At 44.6% G+C, this 13831-nt stretch overlaps 1 protein-coding gene across 1 annotated transcript; it reads left to right on the forward strand.

Annotated features, from left to right (window-relative positions):
- The first annotated feature begins 2678 nt into the window (after positions 1-2678).
- CLDN11 (claudin 11) lies at positions 2679-12974 on the forward strand. The gene is made up of 3 exons (XM_065640314.1): positions 2679-3053; positions 5546-5710; positions 11920-12974. The coding sequence occupies exons 1-3, from the start codon at positions 2828-2830 to the stop codon at positions 12150-12152; spliced, it is 624 nt and encodes a 207-aa protein (XP_065496386.1). The 5' UTR covers positions 2679-2827; the 3' UTR covers positions 12153-12974.
- The last annotated feature ends 857 nt before the right edge of the window (positions 12975-13831 follow it).

Raw genomic sequence — 13831 nt, forward strand, 5'->3', positions numbered from 1 at the left:
CCGCAAAGAAAAAGCTCAAGGTGAGTCACTTGTACGAGGAAAAAGTCATAGGGTGTTGGTGACTTGCACAAGTATGACTAATTGCAATGCATGTCGTTTGTCAGACAAAACAATGCTGATCAAGCAAAAGCTGCTTGAGTAACAGAGTGAAAAAAATTGATTTTTAAGGTGTTCATGCTTGCTGCAATAAATGCATGTGTAGCACTTGCTTTAAAAATGGCAAATGTTAAGAACATTGCCCTAAGTGTATCTGTTTACTTAGCGTATAGCTGGCAAGTCATTCTTTGATTCTGATTGTATGGATCTTGTGAATCATTGTTCACTTGTAGCATACTAACTTATATTCACTTAAATATTGGTAGTGTTACTTATAACAGTGACAAAACAGTAAATGTTTCGTGTCCCTGTCGACATTAATGAAATGATTCCAGCCGTGCTCTGTGGGCACAAGACCAGGCACTGTTGAATAGTTGCAGTAACTGAAATGTCACATTTACTTCTTGCCAGTTGAGCTGCTGCTCACTCTTTGACAAATACATTTGGGAAGAAAACATGGCAGCGTAGGAAGCTTTTGTGGTTAAGGAAACCGCAGCTGCAGGAGACTGAATTACAGTGGGATGTGTCCACAGCCCGTGCATTCATATCCTGCAGTATTTTTAAAAGTTGCTTTTTTTGTGCCTTAGAATGGTCCTGCACTATCACCAGCTTTGGGATGAAATGGGATATCAACATGTTGCAAATTTTTCTGGTATTTTGAAAAAAAAATACTTTGAAGGATGTTAGAAATCTAAGTATTAGCATGATTTAGAGAATATGCGTGGGTTTTAAACTCCAAAGGATTGTGGGGTGACGGTATCATTAGATGATAGAGGTTGGGATCAGTCGTCCCAAAGTGATTAAGTATCCTTATGCCTGCTATTCATCAAAGAGCAGTATTAAGCTATGTACAGTTACACTTGATGCAAACAGGCCAGATGTTTAATTTACAGAATGCTATAGAGTTAGATGGAGGAAATACTGGACTGAAAAAATGCAAACTGAGTCAGTGAAGGGGAGAGGCAGGAACACGTTCATCTGTCAGCTCATCCCCTTCCAAATTTGGGAGGTGACGTGATCTATCCAACACAATTGTGTGGTCCAAGAAGGGGAACAACACTAGTTTCACCCCACAGATGGCAAGTTTATCTCCTGAATAATTAAATTTGCAGGAATATTGTTTGAGGAAAGATTAAATCTGTCAGGAGCCCTAGGCAACATGAAAATGGTGGTTGGATGGAAGGAACAGCTCGCTCAACCAGAAGTGGGTGCACGAGAAGAATAAGCGACGTGGAGAGGTGGAATCCCAGCAGGGAAGTCCGTGGCAGTGTGGCTGCCCAAAAATACCGTAATATCGAGTGTAGAAAAAAACCCCAAGAAGTAACCACCAATATAAGACAAATGTGAAAACTACTATTGAATTTCTGTTTATTATAAAAGCTCCTCTTCAAAGAGAGTTTTCAACTATTTATATAGTAATTCCAGTGTTCAGATGAAGCTTTGACCAAATAAAACTGTGGCCTTGTGTACTGGAATTTCCAGTCTAAGGAACATGTGACAAATGGAGCTTAGGATGGTCTTGTTCATGTTTTTCACTTTATTTGCTAAAGAATGGGAAAGATACTGTTGGATGAGGAGCAGGATATATTTCCCTCCTGGCACCTTAATCCTGGAGTATAGCTTTCAGTATTCCATTTTCACTAACAGCTCTAGGAATGAATCAAGTTCATTGTTGTCATTTTGCTGCCTGTTTTTTCTCCGTCTGGCCGCAATGCAGACAGCTCTCCGCTAGTGGTCCCTCCAGGCACGTTCTATCTGCAAAACCAGTTCCCCTTGCAAAATCAGAAGCACTGGAGGACGCAAAAGGATGAAATTTCATTAGGGATGTGTTTGCACCCAATAGCATATATACGTGTTTGTGAAAATACAAAGTAAAGTTAGCAAAATAACCTCCCTGTTTATTTCTTCTCCTGATGCAGAACAGGCTGTGGAGTTTTTCTTCTTTTGGCTGTTACTTGTTCTAGCAAGTAGCCTAAAATTTACACCCCTAATCAGTCTGAGTAAAAAGTTGCTCATTTTTATTTTAGCATTCAAAAGTGGAGATAAGGTGCTGTTAAACACATATTTAAGACTCTCTGAGTGTTAGTTAATACTTCTGAAAACCCCAGCACAAGCAGAGAATGCAGTAATGGGTCTTCTATCATTTTGCAGTTACTGAAAACATCAGGAAAGACCCAAGACAGATTTTGTCCCTTTACTGCAGCTATGCTGGTGGCTTTGATGAGGTGATCAGTCCCACCTCTTGAGTAACTCTGTCCACCACATTTCGTGCCTTATCTTTCCATGAAGAGGTATCCATGTGATTATTTGTGTTTAGCTCAAAAACGCTGCATTATTTTTTCTCCCTTGTTGCTAAATTTTCAATAGTCAGACTGTTTTTCCATTTGAATAAAGCAGCCTGGTTTGTTTTTCCAGCACGTGTGGGTGTAATCCTGTGTCTCCTCCCCTCCACACCCTCCTTCCCCTCCGACTCTCTCGATGAACGGGCAGAAGTTGGGGCTCCCCGCTCGCCCCTCCCATGCGTGATGGGGCTGGAGGCAGCTCTAACCCCTCCCCAGGAGCGAGCTGGGCAGAGGCAGCCGAGCACCGCAGCAGCACTCAGGGACCTCTTCCCACCAAACCCCGTCCCTTCTGCTCCCGGTAGGTCCCCACAGCCGGGATCTCCGTGCCCAGCTTTGCTGAACGCCTGCGGACACTCTCCTTGTCCGCCTTGCCCCACCAAGGGATCGACATGGTGGCCACCTGCCTGCACCTGGCCGGAGTTGTTTGCAGTTTTATCGGGTGGATCGGGGTGATCGTGGCCACGTCCACCAATGACTGGGTGGTGACTTGCGGCTACACCATCACCACCTGCAGGAAAATGGATGAGCTGGGATCCAAGGGGCTGTGGGCAGACTGTGTGATGGCGACAGGTCTCTATCACTGCAAGCCCCTCGTGGACATCCTCATACTGCCAGGTACGGGCATCCCTGTCCTCCTCCTTCCCACCCAAGCCTTGCTCTGAGCCAGGCAGGTCCTGCTGCAGGATGGATTGATGGGGAAGCTCCTTCAACTTCATCAGTGCAGGAGATGGTCCATTAAATACACTAACGGATGTTAATGATAGCTCTTAATGTGATTCTCATTAAATTATACTTGGTTTTAATCATACGCAGGTATCATGTGTTATCTGTGGCTATTAAAGTCCAGTTAATGTTTAATCATTGCTTGCTGTCACTTTCACATCTAGTGTATAGATTGCATTGCAAAACATATAGTTTATTGGGGTATAATAGAGTACTTTGAGATATAATAGACTCGGTTTTGTTTTGCGATGATGATGAACCATTACAGATGTTAAGATTCTATGCCTTAAAATGATTTTTTTAGTATAATGAATACTTCAGCATCTATTTTTAATGCTGCTATGGCTTTTAACCTTTTGGAAGATTGTTGTTAGTCTTGATGGTCTTGTGCATCCCACATGGTCCAAGACAAGACAGAACTTACGTGGCAAACAGATGTGACTACGTTAAACTTGTCTTGATATTTTCTAATTATTTAGTAATTTTCATCTAGTTCACTGAAAGCAAAAATTAAGCAAGGTGTTTCATCAGTATTAATACATCTTTTGAGCCAGTTAAACCTGCCAAATTCTTGTGTGGTCTTGTCCCTGTAACTTTAGGTAATGATCTTACCTATTTCGATCACTTTTAACTCTGTAGCACTTCATTCTGCTGTTTTAGATTGCATCTCCTCCTGCATTTCAGAGATGCCTCCTCCACAGCTGACAGGGTAGAAATAACCAGTCCTTGTAGTTTTCTTTCCTGTTTCCTTATTTATTTGTTTAAACTGTTTTCAAAATGTTTTCACAAGAGGTTAGAAAGATTACTGCTGAATTTCTCTCTGTCACAGAGCCTTGTCTGTATCGCATCGTGCTTGGCAATATTGAATCTCTCAAACTAGCTTCTGTTCTCCCTTTCTCTGTGTACATACACTCTGATTTTAGTAGGTTTACCTTCCTTATTGCTACTATTGTTCAATATGATCCAGCACAGAAGACGGAGAAAAGGCTTGCCCTGAAAAAATCATTATTGAATGAAATTTAATAAATAGGTAAAGAGGTCTTTCAGCAGCAGAATGCAATGCTTCTCTCCAGCAGAAGCAAATCACAAAACAAGATGCTTCTGCGTGTAACCTGTTGGATACCCACAACTTTCCATGGGAGAGAAATTTATCCTGGTGCGCCTGATAGCTGAAATGCATTTAGAGTCTTCCCCTGACTGAGTCAAGTCCTTAAACGAAAGCACTTGTGTGCTTGTTTAATTGGGATCGATTGCACAGAAACCACACTGGGCATTGCCAGCTCCCTTGTTTAGGGTCTGGTTTTCTGCCCTGAACTCCTCAGGTAGCTCTTTTTGTTAAGCTTCCTCTTGAAGAATCAAGCAAATATTCAATATACACAAAATCTACATTTCCAGGAACAGTAAAATCCTCCTTCCCGATGTCTTATCTGTATGTCAGCGGGACATGCTTGAGGCCCCTTTTTGCTGATATTGTTTGAGGCATAACAAAACTTCGTGTCTGCATGTGGCAGCTTCATGTTGTTAATAAGAGGGGACAGTCAGCACATTCGCCCTGCTGAGACTGTCCCGAGAGCTGCTGAAGGCTCACCAGGCACCGGACCAAACCTGGCACTGATTTTTCTTCTTTTGCATGCAAGTAATGACCTGTTTTTTTATTTATATGTGATTTTTTATATTTTATATATAAGTTATACATAGAAAATTATATATAAAATAAATTATACAGACAGAATGTATATATTAAAAATATCCTAAGGAAGAGCTGTGCCAGCCATCAGCTCAAGCCATGGGGCTCCTCTGAGACCCCACCACAGGACTGAGACTCCACCACAGACATCGGGACATGGCTGTGGTTGGTGAGCATCGCTGCTCCTCCCCGTTCAACAATCCTCAGGTCCTCAGGGCAGCTGGTGGTGGTATCTCATGAACCTGCATGCTTCAGTAGTGGGTCTTCAATTATTCAGCTCTCCTCTGGGTGGCTATGGACCTTCTCCACTGACAGCAAGCTGTTCTTTAAGACTTTAAATTCTCATTATTTGACCGACACTGTCTTTGTGAAGATGTAGGAAAACTCCTTCCTAGCTGCTTCTTTTACTTTCCCTTCCCATATTTCCCAGCTCTGTGATTTCTCAGTGTCTTGCTGGGAAAAGCATGTATTTTCCAGTCAGAGCCGTTTGTTTGAAAATTTTGAGCTTGCACATCCCGTGTTCCTGCACTACCCACTGTTCTGCAGTCGCACTGTCTTACGCACAGTGAAGATTTAATTGTTTACACAAAGGACTGAACATATCTCCCATTCTCCATGCAAGTCTTGGGAGCTAATCAAACAGGAGCCTTTGTCAAAAGGTTGCAATCAAAATCTTCTTGCCTTGCCTTGCCAACAGGGTATGTCCAAGCATGTCGAGCGCTGATGATCGCCGCCTCCGTCCTGGGTCTGCCTGCCATCTTCTTGCTGATCACGGTCTTGCCGTGCATCCGGATGGGCCACGAGCCCGGAGCGGCCAAGTACCGGCGCTCCCAGCTGGGAGGGATCCTCATCATCCTCCTGGGTAAGGCACCCACCAGCCCCGCGCGTGTGCAGAGCTGGAGGCTTTTTCTGCTCCAGGACGGTGGAGTGCAAACTGCTTGAGTGTGTTCACCTGCAAGTGTGGTTGTCCAGGCTGGGCTGAGCCTGAAGCTCTCCGGCATCGCTGTGGTCTCTGGGGTGGATAAAAGGCACGAGCAGGAGTGGGAGGATGAAGACAGGAGGCAGGGAGTGAAGCAGGGGGATGAGGGGAGGGCTGTGAAATTCCCCTGTATGTTGTTTAGTGGAGACCTCGGGCACAGCCACAGCCTGTGTCTGTGGGAGGGGGGCAGCGGTTGCACGCACGCAGCTGCCTGGAGGCACTGGTTTTGCTGGTTTGCTGTGGAAGTGATGCTGATTTCGGAAAAGGGTCTGTACTCCCAGGCTGCTTACAGGGAAGGAATATCCTGCAAATTTCTCTGAGTATCGCGGATGCAGCCAAGTCACATCAAGCTGAGGTGTGTGAGAGGGGAAGCCCGTGGCTGAGGGGTGCTGGTGCTGCAGGGACAGCAGAGGAGGGAGCCAGGAGGTGGCAAGGACCTGGGAAGAGGGGTGGCACATCCCCTGTGCCTCCCAACCCCCGCTGGCCAGCCTTGCCCTCCAAGTCCCCCTGGGAATTTCTTCCCGCCCTCAGTGCCTGCGGAGGAGATTGTTTTGAGCGGCTCAGACTGTGGAGCTCATTGTCCCCAGTGCAACACCTGCATGTTCTTGAAGCCTCGTCATCTCAGCAACAGGCTGCGGTGCCTTGTTTTTACCCGTCTGCGCGGCAGAGGAGGAGGGGGAGGGAAAGTGGCCTCTTTGTGTGGCTCTGCTGGTCACTGGCAGCCTGCACTGACATCATGCCCATCTTCTTTCTTCTTCTTCTTCTTATTTTTTTTTTTTTTCCAAGTGGGCACTGGATACAGCTGCCTGCTCAGAGGGGTTGTCCCCTGGATGCGCCTTCCAAGTGGTCCCTCCTCTGATGCATTGGTGAGAAGAAGTTAGTATGAGTCGGTACATCCAAAATCTGAGGGACTGGGACCAAGGGACCATTTCAACATCTGTGGGGTTTAAGGGCACGTTGCCATAGCTGGAAATCCTAAAATCAGCTTTATAGGGCCTGGTTAGGACATGCTGATCACAAACAGCCACGTTAGCTATTGGAATGTGACCTTCATCCCTGTCCTGAAACCTTGAGTCAGGTATTTGGGCTTGGCAAAGTGAAAGAAAAAGTGGGTTTTTTTTCTCGCTGTGAATGAAATTTTAGTACCAGACAAGTCTTCTCTGCTGGATTTCTTTGCACAGTATGGGGGAAGCCCAGCAGAGCTGCACTTTGTCACAAAAACCCATGAGTTTTGGGTTCCAGTCAAGGAGAACTGTGCAGCACACCATCCCCGTTCGCATGGCTGCAGACGTGGCAAGAGCATTGCCCTTAAACCTGCATTGCAAAAGGGCAACAGGATTACGGGACCAGCACACACGGCAGACAAATTGCAGTGGCAGTACTGGCTAACGCTGCATTAGAATAACTGAAATCCCATATCTTGCAGTGTTGCACCAGGGTCTGGGGTCTTGTGTGCCCCTCTCCCATCCTGGTCTTGCTGGGGCATAGCACCTAGCAGGAGAATAAATACCAGAGGATGGAGGAGAGGAGTTGTGGTGCCCCAAAAGCCAGGCTCCTCTCTGCCTCAGAACATGGTTTTCCCACTAAGTAGATCCTGTGAGGAAAGGAAATGTATATTTACAGAGACACTAGCAGACAAATTTGGGTTGGATTTGGAATTCTTACTGATTTTTACTCCTGTGAATTTTGAAGTCTCTGGAGGTGAAGTGGTTTGTTCATGCTGGTGAAGCCCTCAATGATCTGGGCTGGGAACAGCAGCCTGGTCACAATGTTTTAGTCACAATTACAATAATGTTTTAGTCACAATTGCAATAATGCTCTTTTTGTCAGACCACAAATGAAGAATAAATAAACTCCTTTTGCTCTTAAGATTTTTTTTTTTAAAATAACCAAACCAACCCACATTTATTTTTACAACCCCCAAATTTTCCAGGCTGATCAGCAAGACAGTCCCTTCAGAAGGAGAATAATGTACAGAGCTTGGGACTTTGACATTATTATAGCTGATTAATGATCTGTTATTTACAAAATGAGGTTTTACCGTTCCAGAGCATTTAATAAGCATGAATCAGGCCTCGAAAGTCATAATACTGACTGAAAATTTGTTATATTCTGGATGTAATATGCCCTGGACTGTCCTTATTTACTCTCTGGCCACTGAACTCTCATTTGTGGTTTTCCCCACCCGCACAGGCTCCAGTCTTTTCCTCTAAGTGGAGACCAACTCCCAGAGCTCTGGTTAAAAGAAAACAAACCCCCGAACACTCACTAGTATAGCAGAAATGGAGAGCAGAGATGTGATCAGGGGAGCTGGCCTCATGGCAAACTTCATTTGTTGCTCAGGGAAGGGATGGCAGTTTGTCACTGAAATTAAAAAGGAAAACGGGTTGAAACAGTGTGGAAAAAAAAAATAACCAACCAACCGAAAAAAAAAAAAGTTGAAAACTTGCCAGGAAAACAATGGGCTCAGATATTCCATTTTCTGTTCGCTGATAATCGCAGGCTGCAGAGCACAACCTGTGTGCACACCCTCCTATCCTGCCTGCTGATGTGTTTATGTCTTTGCTGGATCCCATCTGTCCGAGAGAATTGATTTATTGCCGAAAACAACCGTCAGCAGAGGTTTGCTCTCAGCCAGTATGAAAACATTTCATATGCTGGTGTTGATGGAAAAACCGTGGCCCATCCTGTGTTGTTGGTACTAATTCGGGGGACCCTGTGCTGGTAACCAAGCAGGCATTTTCCTAATGGAGGTGAGGGATTCAAGCAGTTGGAAAACACAGATGAAAAAATATGTTAGTTATTGGGAATCACTACTGCAAAATGACCGTATTAGCTATCGCATACTAAATAGAGGATATTAATAAGTTTTTCTGGACACTGCATGAGATTTACTTGTACAACAACAGATACCAAGATAAAACGATTGCATTGAACACAGGAAAAAAGGAATCATGCGTTTCTATTATTTTGACCAAACGCTTTGAAAGAGAAATCTGTGTGATTTTGAGTCAGCAACTCAGAATAATTAAATTTAGCAGTGAAAGAGAAGTATTCTTTCTTCTGCAGAAAGGCTTAACTTACTGTTAAGGAATGTGGCAGGGACTCACTGTCCCTTGAGCTGCAGAAATCCTGCTCCATCTCCCCCACCTCCCCAAGCACTTTCTGTACTTCTTGTCTACGTTACTTCCATCTGATTAAATTATGCCTGTAACGCGGAATATGTAGAATAACACTGAATTAAATTATGCCCGTAACGAGTTTCAGCTCAACAGATTGAGCTACTGCAAGTCCATAGTCAAAAGGGATTTAGAAATGCCGAGAGCCTGGGATGTGTCCCTGTGGATTTACAGCGATCTGATAGAGCAAGGACGACCATACTGAGTATTACTGAGGTTAATTTTGCAGGGCTGCCTACTCCAGCTGCAAAAAGCAGGCAAGATTTCCAGTATGTGTGTGCCCCAATACATGCATGCTTTTCCAGCTAACATAGTCGGTCCGATAGAAAATATTCCTTCTGTTTGCAGACTTTTCTTTTACTTTTCCACTAGATTATATTGAGTATAGCAGCTCTACTCTCTGAAGATGCTCATATTTAAAGAGAGGCAAAGAGGCCCTTGGCATCAGCACAAACGAAAAGGCGTAATAATTTCTATACAAAGGGTTCATCCTTGTAGGCAGCTATTTTAGTACTTGAAACTTGCCCTAAACTGCCTTTTGCAATTCTTTTGGGTTTCTTGGCAGATCAACTTTTTTTCAGCCTTTCTCTATGATACAGCTAGACCAAAATTTGACTTCACTGAGAAATATTGCAATTGCAAACTGTCCCTTTCACATCTTCTCGGAGGATTTACAACTCCATCTAATCTACACAGAGCGATGAAATCCAGTCCTGTTTCAGGTCGTCCCTCTCGCTGAGTGACGGGGTCACTGGTGACTGACGGCGGCTGGTGGCCTCGAGGTCAAACTAACCCATGCAAAGTCCTTGGCTTGTGTTTCACAGCTTTCTGGTATTGTCAGCATTAAGATAAGGTGGGTTTACATGTAGCTGAGCCCCGTGCACAAGAGATGCCATTGTGTTGGTGTCCCTGAGAGCTCTTCTCACCCCAGTGCAAGTGTTCTCTTCAGTCCTGTGTTGTGGGGGAGGATCTGGGTAGATAAGGCTCTTATAGTCTATGGACATAAATGTATATGTATAATTACTGCTGACAGAAAAAGAAAAGATGATTGTGTTTTTTTCGGACAACAAAGAAGCTTTTTTTCTGGAGCCCATTAGAATGCTTTGCAGATTTCCAGCCGATACATTTTTGTTTTATAGTGTTAGAGGCTCATGAGCTCTTTGCAGGACTGATCCACAGGCAGGAGAAATGCTGCTCTCCCCTTCCTGCCTTCTGCAAAAGTTCCTTCCAAAGCCACGGGGTCCTTGCTTTGAGGAGGCCCAAAATTGTTACTGGCTTTATTAGCATCCTTCAAATGTTCTTCCCTTTTCCATAAGACAATATTTTCTCTCACAATAACTGCAGCTATTGGGGATGGGTTTTCTGTTGTACTGGCCAGGAGCTATGGTTTGTTCTCCATTTTAACTAAACAATTTTATTTTTAATCTCATCCCTTTCTTTTTCTTTTTTTTTTTTTTTTTTTTTTCCCTCTTGCAACCTTAAATTTTTGACACTGTCTCTGGATACCTTTTAGCGTAGTTGGTGGAAATCTGTACCGCTGCCACGCTCCTGTTATTGTTTTGCTCTGATACTCTGATAGCCACAAGGATGGAGTCCTGCACAGCTTGTCCCGGAGGCAAGTAAATATTGACAGATTAATTCTTCTCACATGTACAGGCCATAAAGGAATATTGTTTTAGGACCTGGTCCTGTGAAGTGATTAACACCATCAACTCCTGTTGCCCTTGGTGCACGTGGGGACTTTGCAGGATGGGGGTAGGACCCTCGGTGAGGGCAGTGAGCGTGTAGCACAATGAGAATGCAGGGCACGTGTTTTGTCCCTGCTTGGAGCAAACCATACGTGCGTGCTGCACACTGAAAACGTGGTGATTTCTAGCCTGGCTGCCTACAAAGTGCTGGATTTGAGCCCACTTTACCATCCTGAGGGTTTCTCCTTCACACGTCACCCGCCCCACAGTCCTCGCAGCACCACAACAGCAACCTTCTTGCTTTTCATGGGAAGAAAAACTAGGGAATTTCAAGCAAAATTTGAAGTCCTCAGTCACTTTTTGACCCACTGTACACTCCAGGTGAAATACTGTTTTCGCTTCAGGTGAAGTCCTAATTCTATTCAATTCAATAGGTTTCTGGAGAGCCTTGTTGCGCTTGTGCCCATCACTTGATATAGAGAATTTTTTCGTAGAGAAGTGGAATCTGCTTTCCAGAGACATTTCCTTCTTCATAAAAACAAAACAAAACAACAAATCAACGCTGTACAGCTGTTTATTTTGTCCCTGCCGATTTTCTGCTTGTGTTTTATAAATGCTCCTCTGTCTTACCAAGTGCTGGGATATTTCAGTAAAGTTTATGTGACCATTCAGTAGAGCAACTGCAGTGATACTGATTGACATGGGCTGAGGACATAGCACATAAGTTCAGGCAGTAATAGTGATTTAAGCCAGTTGAGATTGTCCAACGATTTTATTGTCTCACCAATGCGTACGGCTTTTGTGGTCTTACTTCATATCTAGTCTAGTCCTAATTCTGCAGCTCTCCAGAGCATCAATTTCAGGGATGACTTTCATTCTTCCCGTTTAAAGATATTTCTAGGGAACAAATCTGTTTCCCTTGTGATAAATATATCAGACTGTATCAAGCAGCAGGTTTTTTTTTTCTTTTTTGTTTGTTGGTTCCTGAAAGGGATGCCTGTTCTGTCTTCATCCCTCTGCCTGTGTGGCTCCTACGCTGCCTCCTGCTTGGAGATCTCCCGGACCAAGCCCTGATACTGATCCTGGACCCCATGATGGGACTTCAAAGAAGGGACGGGTTTCCTCTCTATCCCCTGTCCTGCGAGCCTTCCCTCCCCTCTGGCGTGCTGTGTCCCCGAGGTGGGGTGGCACACTGGACTGACCTTTCCTTTCCATCCCTCCCCAGCCATGTGTGGTGTCGTTGCAACGATCTGGTTTCCCGTGTGCGCCCACCGCGAGACCACCATCATGAGCTTTGGCTACTCCCTGTACACAGGCTGGATCGGCTCTGCCCTCTGCCTCTTCGGTGGCTCTGTCATCGTCTGCTGCTCAGGAGATGCCCAGACATTTGGTGAAAACCGTTTCTACTACGCCTCGGGATCCAGCTCCCCAACCCATGCGAAGAGCGCTCATGTGTAGGAGTCCTGGGGGTGTCCCACAGCTGCCATCAGATGCTTTGGCTGGTGGGTTTGTGTGCCCTGGGTTTGCTCCTACTGACACGCACCGCTGTCAGGCTCCCAGGGGGAGATTTAGAAAAGCGGCACAAAATGTCTGGTAGTTTGAAGTGTTATTGTCCCCACCTGTTCCCCTCTTCTCTAGAAAGAAAGCTCCAGCCAGCTCTTCCTCTGGGTCCTCCCCGTCTTGTCCTGATGACCTGCCCCATCTTCTTGCAGCCAGGATGACTCAGATGGTTTGGGGCTGTCGTGTGGGGTTTAGGGGTTTTATTTTATTTCCTAGCTCCCCTGATTATAGGAGAGTTTAAAGCAATAAAGCAGAGATGAGAGAGACACTTTCCCGTTGCTAGAAGGACTCTGGCAGCTTCTTCTACCCTGTCACTACTTGCTTGTTCAAGGTCACAGCTGTGGCACGGTTGGGGCGAGAGGGTAGGGAGGAAGGCTCTGCTCTCCAACCGGGAAAATGTTTCTCTTTTGGAACAAAAGCAGGGGAATTTTTCTGCCTTTCTCTGTAAATACTTTTGTATGAGTTTGATCATTTTAGTAACAGTATTTCCCCTACCCCCACAGTCATCAGTATGAAGGAAACAGAACCTGAAGGTCCTAATTACATGGTAGATAACAATGCCTTTTTATGTAGTTGTAAATGACTTTGAGGGCTCTAATCCCCACACTCTGGTTTGGTTTCTTTTTCTTTTTTTCTTTTCTTTTTTTCTTTTTATTTTTTTGTTTGTTTGTTTTGTTTTGTTTCCTTTGTACAGATCAGTTACTAAAAATGCATTTTTACTTTTTTTTAAACTCTTTGCTTTCTTCCTCTAAATTTGTGTTCTGTCTTGCATCATTAAAGTAGCACATTTTAACACGGAGTATAATGTACCTGTTACAATTCTGGTGAATACTGATGATGCCTTTGTACTTTCAGTGAAATACTGTACAATAAATAACAGAGTACCTGCATCCCCTGGCTCCTTTCTTTCCTTCCTTCCTGTGTGTTTCCATAGCTAGCTTTTCCATGACAGGGGTTTTCCAATGATTTTGAAGATATTTTTTATAGCTGTTCAGGATGAGAGGTTCTGCTCCTCTGTGGAAGTAAGTGGGCCTTTTCCTTTCTTTTTTTTTTTTTTTTTTTTTTTTGAGGGGGTGTAATATTTAAAATATGAGTAATCTTCCTGCGTGGTACTGACTGCTGTCTTATCCATTCATTCTTTCGATGTTCCCGATAGCATCTTGCACCAGCGGTACTGACTCCTGGTACTCTTCTCGTCGGGGAGACTTAGAAACCCACTGAAGCAGTGGACATGTGCCCCCAGCACTGCTCGGGTGTGCTGAAGTTGATAAGTCGTGTTGCTGGAAGTGCTTTCAACTAAAATAAGAGTCTGATCTGGGGTCATCGCTCTCTTTGATTAAAACCGTGTAAGATCAAGATCTAACTCTGTCCTTACCAGAGGCTGTAGCAATTTAATTACGTTGATACAAAATCCCATCTGTTCCCAGGGATGTTAACTCAGTTCAAATGATTTGTGTAAGCCAGGCTTCAGGAGCAGGAAAAGAGGAATAGTTCTGGCGTGGACGAGGGGAAGAGCCCAGGTGTTGCGTGTAGGAGGAGAGGGGATGAGCAAGCCAAGGAGAGGACCAACAAAACTG

The sequence above is a fragment of the Caloenas nicobarica genome, chromosome 8 (assembly GCF_036013445.1).
Source record: "Caloenas nicobarica isolate bCalNic1 chromosome 8, bCalNic1.hap1, whole genome shotgun sequence".
In the NCBI taxonomy this organism is placed as follows: domain Eukaryota; kingdom Metazoa; phylum Chordata; class Aves; order Columbiformes; family Columbidae; genus Caloenas; species Caloenas nicobarica.

Coding starts and splice junctions, on each gene's coding strand:
- CLDN11 (XM_065640314.1), top strand. CDS start 2,828: ATGGTGGCCACCTGCCTGCACCTGGCCGGAGTTGTTTGCAGTTTTATC. Junction 3,054..5,545: donor GGACATCCTCATACTGCCAG/GTACGGGCATCC, acceptor CCTTGCCAACAG/GGTATGTCCAAGCATGTCGA. Junction 5,711..11,919: donor GATCCTCATCATCCTCCTGG/GTAAGGCACCCA, acceptor ATCCCTCCCCAG/CCATGTGTGGTGTCGTTGCA.